Below are 12172 nucleotides of genomic sequence, written 5' to 3'. Positions count from 1 at the left end.
TTTCCCTGGGTCCCCAGGGTGCTCCGCTGCAGCCCGGGGGACAGGAAGCCTGCGGACCCCGGGGCTGGTGGCCGCCGTCCGCGTGGGCTCCACGGTGCCCTGCTGGCTTCGTGCAGCAGGACGGCGGTTTGGTGTGCCTCCCCCGAGAGTTTCTTTCCCCGTCGCTAGTAACAGGGTGGGGCAGCGCGGGTCACACAGGGAGGCCCGGGGTTCCCGGGGGCACGCGACGTGGATCTGGGAGGAGACCTCGTATTTCTCGGGGAGCAGAGCGGGCCCTCTGCCCCTGCAGCCTCTTCTCTGGTGGCTCCACACGGATTGCGCCGCAGCTTGGCCTCCGGGACGGCGTGCCCTCGTGGGACAGTGAGTGCCTGTCGCAAAGCCGCTGGGAGCTGCTCCAGGCCCCCCGAGGCCTGCCCTCCCCCCCACATCGGGCCACAGGAGCCCAGCTTTGACCTGCTCTTTAGCACAAGCTGCTTGTCTGAGAACCTGTGCGAACAGCCAGGCCCACATTCGAGAGGCGCCCTGGCATGTGGTGGGGGGTCCCCGGGAACTAACATCCCCTGAAGCTCCTCTTTTGAGGGGTTCTTTCTGTTCCGAGTCGCCGCGTTCGGTGAGGCCGCTTGACTTCCACGAGGAAGTGAGCGGACGGCCACGGAGTGGCCCAGGCGTCCCTCAGCAGGAGCCGGGTTGGGACCGTTGTCCAGGCTCGGGGGGCCGGAGGGGGGCCCGTTCCTTCTTACCGCCACCTTCTTTAGCACGACGTTTCCTTGCAAACCCTGTTTCTCTGTTGAGCTCTGAGTTGGTATTTCGTAGACAGTGAAGAAATTGTTAACCATTTTGAAATTTAAAAATTTTAAATGTACTTGCAAAGAGGACCTTTGGTGTTAAGAGAGCAGAGCCCTTAAGAAATGCATCCCCGCGGTGACGCTTCGTGGCCGTGGCCCAGGGCTCGGGCTGTGGGTGGAGCTGCCGGGACAGCGAGTGGGGGACGTGGGCCCCTCCCCAGCGGGAGCCTGGCGGCCCAGCGTCTCTAACGGGCCCGCACGCTTGCTCTCCCAGCGTGTCACATTCTGGAGTGCTGCGACGGGCTGGCCCAGGATGTCATCGGCTCCATCGGACAGGCCTTTGAACTCCGGTTTAAGCAGTATTTGCAGTGTCCTTCTAAGGTCCCCGCTTTCCATGACCGGTGAGTAGCGCTGTGACCCCCTGTGCGCGGGCCTTCCCGCGTTCTATGGGCTTTCGTCTGAGAATGTCTCAAAGGAGAAACCACGAGACGGCCTCTGAGAAGTGTGGTCCGGACAGACGTGGTCGGTCACGGGGCTCCTGGCTCGGATGCATCTGGCGGGTCTGGGCCGGGGCTTGGGAGACCCACCGTCGGAAGGAAGCCCACAGATGGCTGAGGCCCCGAACGTCGGGGAAAACATTTTCTAGAAACTGTAGAGACGGTAGCCAAGGTCACGAAAACGCACTGTAATACCTTCCTGCCGTGTCCTCTGCAACCAGGTGAGATTTCCACGCGTCGCCTCCGTGAGTCCTCTTCTCACAGGTGGGATATGTCCCCCGTCCGTGCCACCGTGGTCAGCGCGGTCCTAACTCTGGGCCCTTCCGTGAAGCCCTGAGCTGGGTAGCCTGAGGACCCAAAGCCGCCTGTGGCCCTGGGCACGCCCGCCCCTTGGCCAGGATGAGTCAGCAGCATTCTCTGTAAAAAGGGAACAGCATTCTCGCTTTTTTTTTAAAAAAATTTTTTAATTTTTATTTACTTATTTTGAGAGAGAGAAAAGAGGGAGGGGCAGAGAGAGAGAGAGAGAGAGAGGCACAGAATCCCAAGCAGCCGCCGCACTGTCAGTGCAGAGCTCAACACAGGGCTCAAACTCACAAACCGTGAGATCATGACCTAAGCTGAAGTTGGATGCTTAACCGACTGAGCCACCCAATGGACGGTTGTTGTTTTTCGTGTTCGGTGAAATAGTTCATACAAATACGAATTGTAAAACAACCTTCAGGATCTAGCATTGAGTTTCCTTCAGACATAAGCATATTCCATGCGGCATAAAGCGTTAAAAGAAAGCCATGTGGGGGCGTATCAATAGTCTGTCCTTGATCGGACTTGCATAATGAAGGCGTCTTCTAAAGGTGTGTTCACTGCAAACAAACCTTTATTTCTCCAAAATTCGCTTTTTCACTGTTGCTCTAACGTCTGCAGTCCCGTTCTGTGACTCAGGCACGAAGGCTCTTTTACTTCCATTATCACGAAGGCCTCGTTCACACCTCTGAGCTCTGCCCCTTTCCTGACTGGGTCATTCTCAGTCATTTTCTCACCTACTGGGAAGTGGCCTTTTTTTTTAGGTTGTTTTTGGTGGGGAGGGGCAGAGACAGAGGGAGAGAGAGAATCCCAAGCAGACTCCATGCCCAGCGAGGACCCTGACACGGGGCTCGATCTCATGATCGTGAGATCATGACCTGAGCCAAAATCGAGAGTTGGACGCTTAACCGACTGAGCACCCCAGACGCCCCAGGGAGATTGCTTTTAAGGCGATTCATTTGGGAGGTGCCTGTGAGGACCCCACTTTTCCCCGTTGTCAAGCTTCCCTGCGCTCAGACGGGACTGTGTGTGGGAGGAGCAGATAGAAAGTGTCAGTTCCTACCCCGTATACACACCCACTATCCATAAACTGTGTATACTGTGTATAAAATTTTAAAGTTCACTCGTTCTCCGCTACTTGTCAATTTTGTGTGTAATGGGACCTACTTTAAAAAAAGTAGACCGGTACATCTGTGCTCCCGGAATAAACCTCAAAAATCTGAAGTGCAGTGAAAAAGGATATGAAACACGGAAACTTTAAAACCAAACAAACAACATAGGCGTAGTTTACAGATACACGCACGTGTACGACGCGTGTATAACACGTCAGGATATCCCACACCAACTCTGGAGTATCCGGGCACCAGGCGTCGGTGGGTGGGATTTAACTGTATTGGTGGGTGAGTCTGCTCCCTGACATTTCATAATGAAAACGTTCCAACAGACGGTGAGCCCCTGCACACACACCTACATGCCACCGCTCACATTTTACTGCTAATATGATGAATCTGTACACCCGTGATGAATTTTATTTCTTAAAAGAAACAAGTGGGGCTCCTGGGTGGCTCAGTCGGTTGAGCGTCCGACTTTGGCTCGGGTCATGACCTCGTAGTTCAGGGGTTCGAGCACTGTGTCGGGCTCTGTGCTGACAGCTCAGAGCCTGGAGCCTGTTTCAGATTCTGTGCCTCACGCTCTCTCTGCCCCTCCCCCACTTGTGCTCTGTCTCTCTCTCTCCCAAAAAATAAATAAACTTAAAAAACATTTTTTTAAGTAGGGGCGCCTGGGTGGCTCAGTCAATTAAGCGTCCGACTTCGGCTCGGGTCATGATCTCACAGCTCGTCAGTTTGAGCCCGCATCGGGCTCTGTACTGACACCTCAGAGCCTGGAGCCTGCTTCTGATTCTGTGTCTCCCTCTCTCTCTGCTCCTCCCCTGCTCACATGCTGTCTCTCTCTCAAAAATAAGTAAAGATTAAAAAAAAATTATAAAAAAAAATTTTTTTTAAGTAGAAAAAGCCATAGAGCAAAATGTTCACACTTACTGTCCATGGTGGATGTGTATCTTTTATGTTAATTATTATGCTTTTCTGTACTTCTGAAATTTACATAAAAGCCAGATAAATCTATAAAAATTATATGCGCAAAAATGGGTGGGGGAGCTCACTGAGTTGCCGTGCTCCTCTGAGAATACACTTAAGGTCAGAATTTTCTGTGTAGTTTTTTATATCATCAAGTTTGCCAAAGTTTTGGGGAAAGAAAATGAAGCAGGCAGGATCTTACCTGTTGAGAAGAACTTCAGCTCCAAATGCAGGTATGGACATGAAATTTCTTTAAAAAATATTTTTTTTAACGTGTATTTATTATTAAGAGACAGAGAAAGAGCATGAGCATGGGAGGGGCAGAGAGAGAGGGAGACACAGAATCAGAAGCAGGTTCCAGGCTCCGAGCTGTCAGCACAGAGCCCGAGGCGGGGCTCGAACTCACAAACCACAAGATCATGACCTGAGCCAAGTAGGACGCTCAACCGACTGAGCCACCCAGGCGCCTCCAGTTGTTAACATTTTAAACTTCTTCCCTGTTTCAAAGATGAGTGGAATTTTCCAGAAGGTAGGACAGCGATGAAGGCAGAAGTATCTGGCCAGCCCATTCATCTGCTCTTCATAGCTGAGATCTAGATAGTGAGGAGGCAGTGACTGAACTCTCTTTTCTGGGGTAGCAGGTCCTAACATTAGATTTGTTGGTTTTGACAAAAAACTCCACTTTCGGCTAACGCCCTGGAAATCCCCTCTTCTAACAGAATGCAGAGTCTGGAGGAGCCTTGGACTGAAGAGGAGGGGGATGGCTCAGACCACCCGTACTACAACAGCATCCCAAGCAAGGCGCCCCCTCCGGGGGGCTTTGTGGACGTGCGGCTGCAAGCCAGACCCCACGCCCCTGACACGGCCCAGGTAAGTCCCACACCCCTGCCTGGGTCTGGCCCCTGAGCACTTCCTTCCATTTTCTTCCACTGTGCTCGCAGGCTGGCATTCTGTCCGGTCTCTGGCGCAATAACTCACCTGCTCTCTCCCCTTGGATTACACACGCGGACACACAGGGGAGGCTTTTGCTTTAACGTCCTAAGGCGTCAATCACATGTCTGGGAACTAGGTTGTGATTCCGGAGGTGCAAGTCTGGGGGTCTCCTCTCCATCCCGGGGCGAATGCCATTATACTGGGAGCTTCGTGAGGAGACGAAAGAGTTCAGGACTTTTCAAAGGCTCGGGGTGCTTTCTTCCCCCGAGAAGACAGTGGGTGCGGGCCCTTAAAATGATGAGCGTTTTATGAGCCTTCCCTTTTCTTCATTTCCCTGAGTTTTCCTCCAAATCGACACCGTTCCAGTAAGGCGACTGCTTTTTAGAGTTACCGCGTCTCTATTTCGTGACAGAGAATTTTGTGAGGTCACCCACCTTATGCAAATAATAATGACACTGACGAAAGTGGCAAAACAACACGGAAATCAAGCGTCCGCAGCTCTGACGCGGAGAGGTGGACGGGGCGGACTTGCCCGGGTGTGAGTGGCTGAGGGAGGTGCGTTCTGACGTACCCGAGCTTTACCCGAGGGCGCGTCCGGTGATGTGGCCGCGAGTATGGGGGAGAGCCCCATTTTCGGTCACACTTAGGGAGGGCTGGTGGCGTGAAATGAAGACAAGGAGGGGCGCGTGTGGTTTTGATGAGACGCAGCCTCTTCCCCACGCCCGTGCAAACGCGTTTCCCGAACCCTAATGCCAACCGCGAGGCAGGAAGGAAAAGGTGGGTGTGATTGGGGATGTGGCGGACCCGCCGTTGGGGTCCCTTCTACTGGGCTGTGGCTTTGGGGGATGGAGAAAGGGGAAGAGGCAGCTTTTCCCCTGGCCATTTACACCCGTCTGTAGTTTGCAGGCAAAGAGCAGATGTACTACCAGGGGAGACACCTGGGAGAGCCGTTCGGCGAAGACTGGAAGCCAGCACCTGTCCGGCAAGGTGAGGGGCACGGCCGGGGGGGAGGGAAGAAGACACGGGAGCACGCGCTCCCGGCGGGGACTTCGTCCGGGGGGCTGGTGGCGCACGGGTGTGTCCTGGCGAGACTGAGGCCCCCACCCGTCGCGGACACAGGAAGGAGGGCTGTGGGGGCGCCGCTCGTCCTCTGGTGCCTCCCCTTTGTCCCGGCGCTTCCCGTTCGCGTGCACCCTGGACGCGTCCTCGTCCTTCGTCCTTCCGGCAGGACGGCCTGCCTAGCAGGGGGCTGAGGCGCGGGCCTCCCCACGGGCCCGCACCCGTCCGGGTGGCTGGTGGCTGGGGCCCTCTGACGTGTGTTTTGCGCTGTCCCTCAGCGCTCCAGCGGGGCTGTGCCCCACGACTCCTCACAGGAGCTGGTAGCTTTCCCTTCCTTGCCCGGCCCCCGCCCGCCCCGTCCAGGGTCAGCTTCGGGAGGGACGGAGCCCACACGCACTAGAGGTGGCGTGGAGAAGCAAGTCGCGCGCGGGCCCTGGGCGCTTTCAGGGGCGCTTCCCCATCGTGTCACGTCGACTGACGTGTCCCCACTTGCCACAGTTCGGCCGTGACCAGGAGCTATCAGTAGGCTCCGTACACCCGAGCGTGTCCGTGTGTGTGTTCTACAGGGTTCTCTCGACGTTCAGCTTCTTCCTGAACTCCCTCAGTAGCTCGGGGGTCCTGACCCCTGGCTGCTGACCCCTCAGGGTCTGAAGGAGAAGCAGCAACGGGGAATTAAGCTCTGATTTCTGATTAGCGCATCCACGTACGTATGTGTGACCGTATTTTGGCTTCATGTCGAGGCCGTCCCCGCCTGGGAATAGATGACAATACATTTCTGGAACTGCCCCCTCGTGAGGCCGTTTCCAGCCTCACCTGCCCGAGCTAAGGGAGGACCCGTGTGTGGGGCCCTCAGTACAGCGTAAGGCCTGGTGGAGGTGGCCACGCAGCTCCAGCTCCCAGGAGGAAACACGTAGCAAACCAGAGTCCGAGCTGTGCCAGGAGCACCTTTTTTCTATGTTCTTACCTCTGTTCCACAGACATTTAAAAAGTATTTCTAGGGGCGCCCGGGGGGCTCAGTCGGTGGAGCGTCCGACTTCGGCTCAGGTCATGATCTCGCGGCTCGTGGGTTCGAGCCCCGCGTCGGGCTCTGTGCTGACAGCTCGGAGCCTGGAGCCCGCTTTGGATTCTGTGCCTCCCTGTCTCTCTGACCCTAACCCACTCGCATTCTGTCTCTGTCTCTCTCAAAAATAAATAAGCTTTAAAAGAAAATTTAAAAGTATTTCTATAACACGTGTGTGCTTAACCACATTAACAACTGCTAAGGACCAACGGAGACACATTGTTTACAGCAGATGCCGGCCGTTATTGCAAAGTATGTCAGGTTCACTTGAAAATGAGTCTCTCCTTGTGTGTTCCCATTCCACCCCCTCCCCCACCCCGGCCAGATCAGGATCAGACAACGTAAGAGACTCCAAGGTAGAAATGCACCTGAGGGTCATATGTCTCAATGAATTTCAAGTTCTTAGTTGAAAGCAATAAATATCTTTTTTCCATCAGGTAAGAATATCCTCTGTTAATTTGCTGGCAGCCGTTGTCCCTTACCGAAAATTAACACTCGGTGACCCCATCGTGGTGTGAATGCCCCCTGTCCCCAGCTCTGCACCTGCCGTGGTCTCAGTGGGAAAGGGCCATCGTCAGGAAAGTTACTTGTTGGGATTTTGATCTTCTCCTTTTAAAACTTAGTTTGTAAAATCCTTCGTACAGACTGATTTGCTCGCCACGCACATGTGCACGCACGCACGCACACACACACACACACGTGAGCGGCAAGAAGCCGCTGTGGAACCAGGACACATAACACAGGAGCGGCCCGTGAAACATGAAGTCATGCTCAGGAACAGGTGTAGACACACGAAGGACTTTTAACAGGACACCTGCGTCCTCTCGCGGTGCTGTGCTGCCCAAGCCCAACAACAGGCTCTGGGGAAAGCTTAAGAAGCCCTCTTGCCAACTGGATTGAGCCGCCCGTGGGGTGTGAAAGGGGACTTCTCTCCAGAGACAGCGCTGCCAGAGGGCGGTGGTCCTGAGAGTCTGTCTGTGTAAGTGCGACACAGACGGGGCTCCCGTGGCGACCCGAGCAAGTGGGATCGGGCACCACCGTCACCCCTCGGGCCCCAGACCAGCCTTGGCACTCTCGTGGCACAGCTGAGAAGTCCCGTGGGGCGCTGCCCCCGGGTGGGGTCCTCCATCACACGCCCACCCTGGGCCTCCTGCGTGGAGCCCTGGGGCATGACGGGATGCTTCGTTTTGTAAGGAAGGGGCCGGGCATCGCGTGGCTAGAACGGAGTTGACTTACGAGGCGTCCGCTTACACCGAAAGGGAGAACGAGGCGATTTAATGAGGCTCATGTTTCTGCTGCTGCTACTTGCTCAGGGGGCTTTGTGAAGGGGACGAGGGACCCAGGCAGCTTCCGCCGTGGCGCATCTGCTCCGCTCACCGACCCCGGTCGGGGCCGGAGTCTCGGGCAGGCCCGTGCCGTCAGGGTGTCCATCCTCGGGGGCTGGCATCTTGACATGAAGGCGGGGAAATCGTCCCGGCCAAACACAACAGTGGTGACAGGGTCAGAAGAGGGGGATTTGGCCAGTGGGGACCCACAAGAAGAATTAGCTACCAGATAGCCCGTAGGAACGCCTCCGTGAAGTGTTGGGTGGCTTACGGATAGATGCGCGAATGGCCTTCCCCTCGTAAGAGAAAAGAGCGCTGGTTTTCTCGTTGCAGGGTCCTTGGACACCTACAGCCTGCCGGAAGGGAGAGCTCACGCGGGCCCCGGAGAAGCCCCCACCTACGTGAACGCCCAGCACATCCCGCCGCAGGCCACGCCGGCCTCCGGCAGCAGCGCGGAGAGCAGCCCGCGGAAAGACCTCTTCGACATGAGTGGGTTTCTTTTCGCGTGTGGTTTTCTTGTCTTCCGGGGTTGCTTTCCGCTGTCTGAAATCTTTGCCGCGACCGCACTTTCTGCTGGCAGGGTTTTGATTAACGGTGATGTGAATTACCTCCCCAGCTGAAAGAGGACCACCAGCGTGTGGTGGCCGGTCAGCACCGCGTAAGGCCCGCAGAAGCCACCGCATGGCCATGGCTCCACCTCACTTTTCTGGGTTATGGTTGGGCTTTTCAGGGCTTTGCACTTGGCCGACCTCTGCTTTGGGATGACAGCTCTCTCTGAAGTCCAGAGACAAAGCAGTTTCCCCCTCTGTGTGGAACTGACTTTCCTCTTGAAGATCTGTCTGCACGTATCTCGAGATAAATGATACACACCAAAACGTCCTCATTCGTTTATTTACTTAAATGTCAATCGGCCGTTACGTGCCAAATACTGTATCAGTTGCTATGGATGCCAGTGTGAAATGGCTTATCACAGGGCCTGTGGTCTGTTGAAAATGACCAACATAGAAGCAAGAAATGGCGAGACGCCCTCTCGCGTGCACGCACGCACGCACACACGCTCTCCCGTATTCCTGTCCAGTGAGCACCTAGTGTGTGTCTACACCCATCTACTTACTGGGGTCTACAGGAAGACAAAACAGAATCCCTACTCTCCTGGAGCTTGAATAACCCCTGTGCTGTAACCGGTAGCAGCAAGTGCCCTGAAGAAAAACAAACCAGGATGAGGAGTGTGATGGGAAGGTACTTAGCGGCGTAGTAACGTGCACCCTGGACCTTCTGTTTGTCGTGTAGACTGGGACAGCTAAATCATCTGTGAACTGAGTAACGAGAGTGGAAGTCGTTGCTAAGGCATTTTGAGAGAGGCTTCTGAGTTCACAGAGAGCTTTACTTCCCCATGTGGCTTTGGCGGTTCCCTGAGAACTTCACAGGGGAGGAAATGCCTTGATAATTTAACAAGTGCTGGGCATTCGTTGTTCTGTTTAATTTTCGCAACAGTCCTGCAGGTCCCTGCCATTATTATTTTTACCATTCCGTTATTATCACGATTTTACAGAGGAGAAAATGGAGAATCCTAGAGGTTCAGTAACTTTACCACTTGGTCAAGGCAGCCTTACTGGTTTGACGTGTGCTGTTTGTGGTGTTGCATGTGAATGAGGACATGGCGGAGTGCTCCCACGATCAGGTGGCGTCCTGATGACCAGAGTCTGTTTCTCCTCAGCCGCTTTGGTTTCCCAGACAGTGGGTTCCCGTTCTGACCCCATTCTGTGTACAGAAGTCACCACACACAGAAGAACTGTGGAATCTCAGGGCTTAGAGGCACCTTCACCACCATCTAACCAAATCCCATCTCTTAAAAAATGTGGCAATAACCTCAGAGGTATGAAGCGACTTTCCCAAGATGCAGACCAAAGTGGTAGTTTTGTGAGCCTCTGCTTGCGCTGTAATGGTGTCTCCCAGCTGCAATTTGGTACTTGTATTTATGGTCAGACAGTTTAATCTAGTCAATTTACCAGTGGCTCCTGGCCCCAGAGCCCAAGGGGAGTTAGATAAGGTGTGGGTTTGAGATGGGAAAAATGAGAACCAGAGCCTCCCTTTGGTCATCCATCATTTTCTACACCTGCTTCCAAAACTAGAGAAGGGCATAATGGAAGAAGAAAGGGCCCTGGAGAGGCTAGTTTCTATTGAAAAGTATGGAAAAAAATGAAGCTAGCAGTCTTTGTTTATCTTAAACCACTAGTGTAAAATAATGATGGTGCCATTGGTAAAGATGGTGATAGTTAATGGTGCTCATCGTGATGCTGATGTTGATGGTAGTGGTGATGGAGATGATGGTTGGTGACACGATGATGATGTTGATGATGATGATGGTGATGGTGCCTCTCCTGGTGCCTTTGGCAGTGGTGGCAATCGTGATGGTCATGATGGTGATGGTGGTCATGATGGCAATGATGATGATGGTGATGTTGATGATCATGATGGTGGTGGTGATGGTGATGATGGTGATGGTGATGTTGATGGTGATGATGGTGATGGTGGTGATGATGGTGATGATGGTGATGATGGATGGTGGTGGTGATGATGGTGGTGGTGGTGGTGGTGATGGTGATGGTGGTGGTGATGGTGATGGTGGTGATGATGGTTATAGTGCTGATGTGGCAATGGTGATAATGGTGGTGATGATGGTGATGATGAGGTTAATGACGGTGGTGACAATAGTGATGGTCTTGATAGTGATAATGGTGGTGGTGATGGTGCAGAAATGGTATAATACAACTTTCAACTACTCCAGGTAATCAGGAAGAAAAAGGATAAAAACAGAAAATCTAATTTTGGGCAATAGTTTCAACCTGTTTGTATTCTCAGGTCTGTAAATGATTTAACAAGTATTAAAACACCCCGACTTGGGTTTCATTTATTCACCTCGCTTTTGCCCACCCTCTACTCATGATCGGTCTTATTCTGCAGCATTTGTTGAATACGTGTAGGGCGCGAACTACGTCCCAGGGACGATGCTGGAGCGCGGGGACGTCGTTGTGCCCAGGAGAGAACTGTTCCTGTTCTTGTGGCGCTTGCACTGTGCTGCTTTGGCCACGTGGTCCCATGTGCTCGTCCTCGCACCTGACACTTGTGTGGTGCCGTGGGCGTCTTCGGCACTTTCGTACACATTGCCTCATTCTGAGGTTTAATTAGATGTTTCTGGCGACTTCTTGTGCTGCTGTGTCTGTTCCTGTTAGAGCAGCGGACCTACCGTTCACTGACCCCGGGGTGGGAAGTGTGTCCTTGGGGGGCTTGTGGTCATGCCGGGTCTCAGATGCCCACACAGGAGCTTTTTCCCACAGAGAAACGAGTGAAGGCCAAGGAGGGGTGGGGCTCCTAACCCGGGCCGCGTCACACAAAAGGCACCCAATAAATGTCACTTTTCTTCTCTTTGAAAAATTTACCTTGATGCCAAGGTTTTGAAACAAACGTGTGATGGGCTGGGTATAGGTTTTGCAGTGACTCTAACTTTGCAGATTATCCTTTTCTCTGCGTATTTCCAGGAGCAATGGCAGGTTTCCATTCAGAAGAAAACAGGTTTATTAAGAGGCTAGCTGATGGGGCGCCTGGGTGGCGCAGTCGGTTAAGCGTCCGACTTCAGCCAGGTCACGATCTCGCGGTCCGGGAGTTCGAGCCCCGCCTCGGGCTCTGGGCTGATGGCTCAGAGCCTGGAGCCTGTTTCCGGTTCTGTGTCTCCCTCTCTCTCTGCCCCTCCCCCATTCGTGCTCTGTCTCTCTCTGTCCCAAAAATAAATAAACGTTGAAAAAAAAAAATTTTAAAAAAAAGAGGCTAGCTGATGTCCCAGAAAAGGTAGATGGAGGGCAATATGCACGGCCTCTCGCAGCGTGCAAAAGTGAAGTCATTCTGACCGGCTAGACAGAGGGTGTGCTTGAGTCCTTGGCACGAGGCACAGCGCCCAGCCGTCTTGGGAACGCAGGCTCATCAGAAAGAGTCGTGCCGGGGTTCGGCCTGTGCCTCCAAACACGGTCAATAGTACCAGCCAGTCACCTTTCTTTAGGTTTGTTTCTGGTGGAAGTTGCCTCGGCTTTTCCATCGAGATCACATTGTGCATGTTATCGTTTGCTCTTCGTGGGGTTGACTT

General features: G+C 53.6%; 1 protein-coding gene across 1 annotated transcript in view; it reads left to right on the top strand.

Moving 5' to 3' along the window:
* Positions 1 to 12172, top strand: part of SHC3 (SHC adaptor protein 3) — a 98144-nt gene that overhangs the window by 69559 nt on the left and 16413 nt on the right. The window contains exons 7-10 of the mRNA XM_047097282.1: positions 1060 to 1186; positions 4377 to 4527; positions 5490 to 5577; positions 8368 to 8523. Of these exons, the coding sequence (XP_046953238.1) occupies positions 1060 to 1186; positions 4377 to 4527; positions 5490 to 5577; positions 8368 to 8523 (522 nt within the window). The remainder of the gene's footprint in view (positions 1 to 1059; positions 1187 to 4376; positions 4528 to 5489; positions 5578 to 8367; positions 8524 to 12172) is intronic.

This window comes from Lynx rufus, unplaced genomic scaffold (assembly GCF_022079265.1).
Source record: "Lynx rufus isolate CCGP_SWC_20201006 ecotype Redwood Valley unplaced genomic scaffold, mLynRuf1.p SCAF_10, whole genome shotgun sequence".
NCBI lineage: Eukaryota > Metazoa > Chordata > Mammalia > Carnivora > Felidae > Lynx > Lynx rufus.
This window is presented reverse-complemented; position numbering and strand designations above follow the sequence as displayed.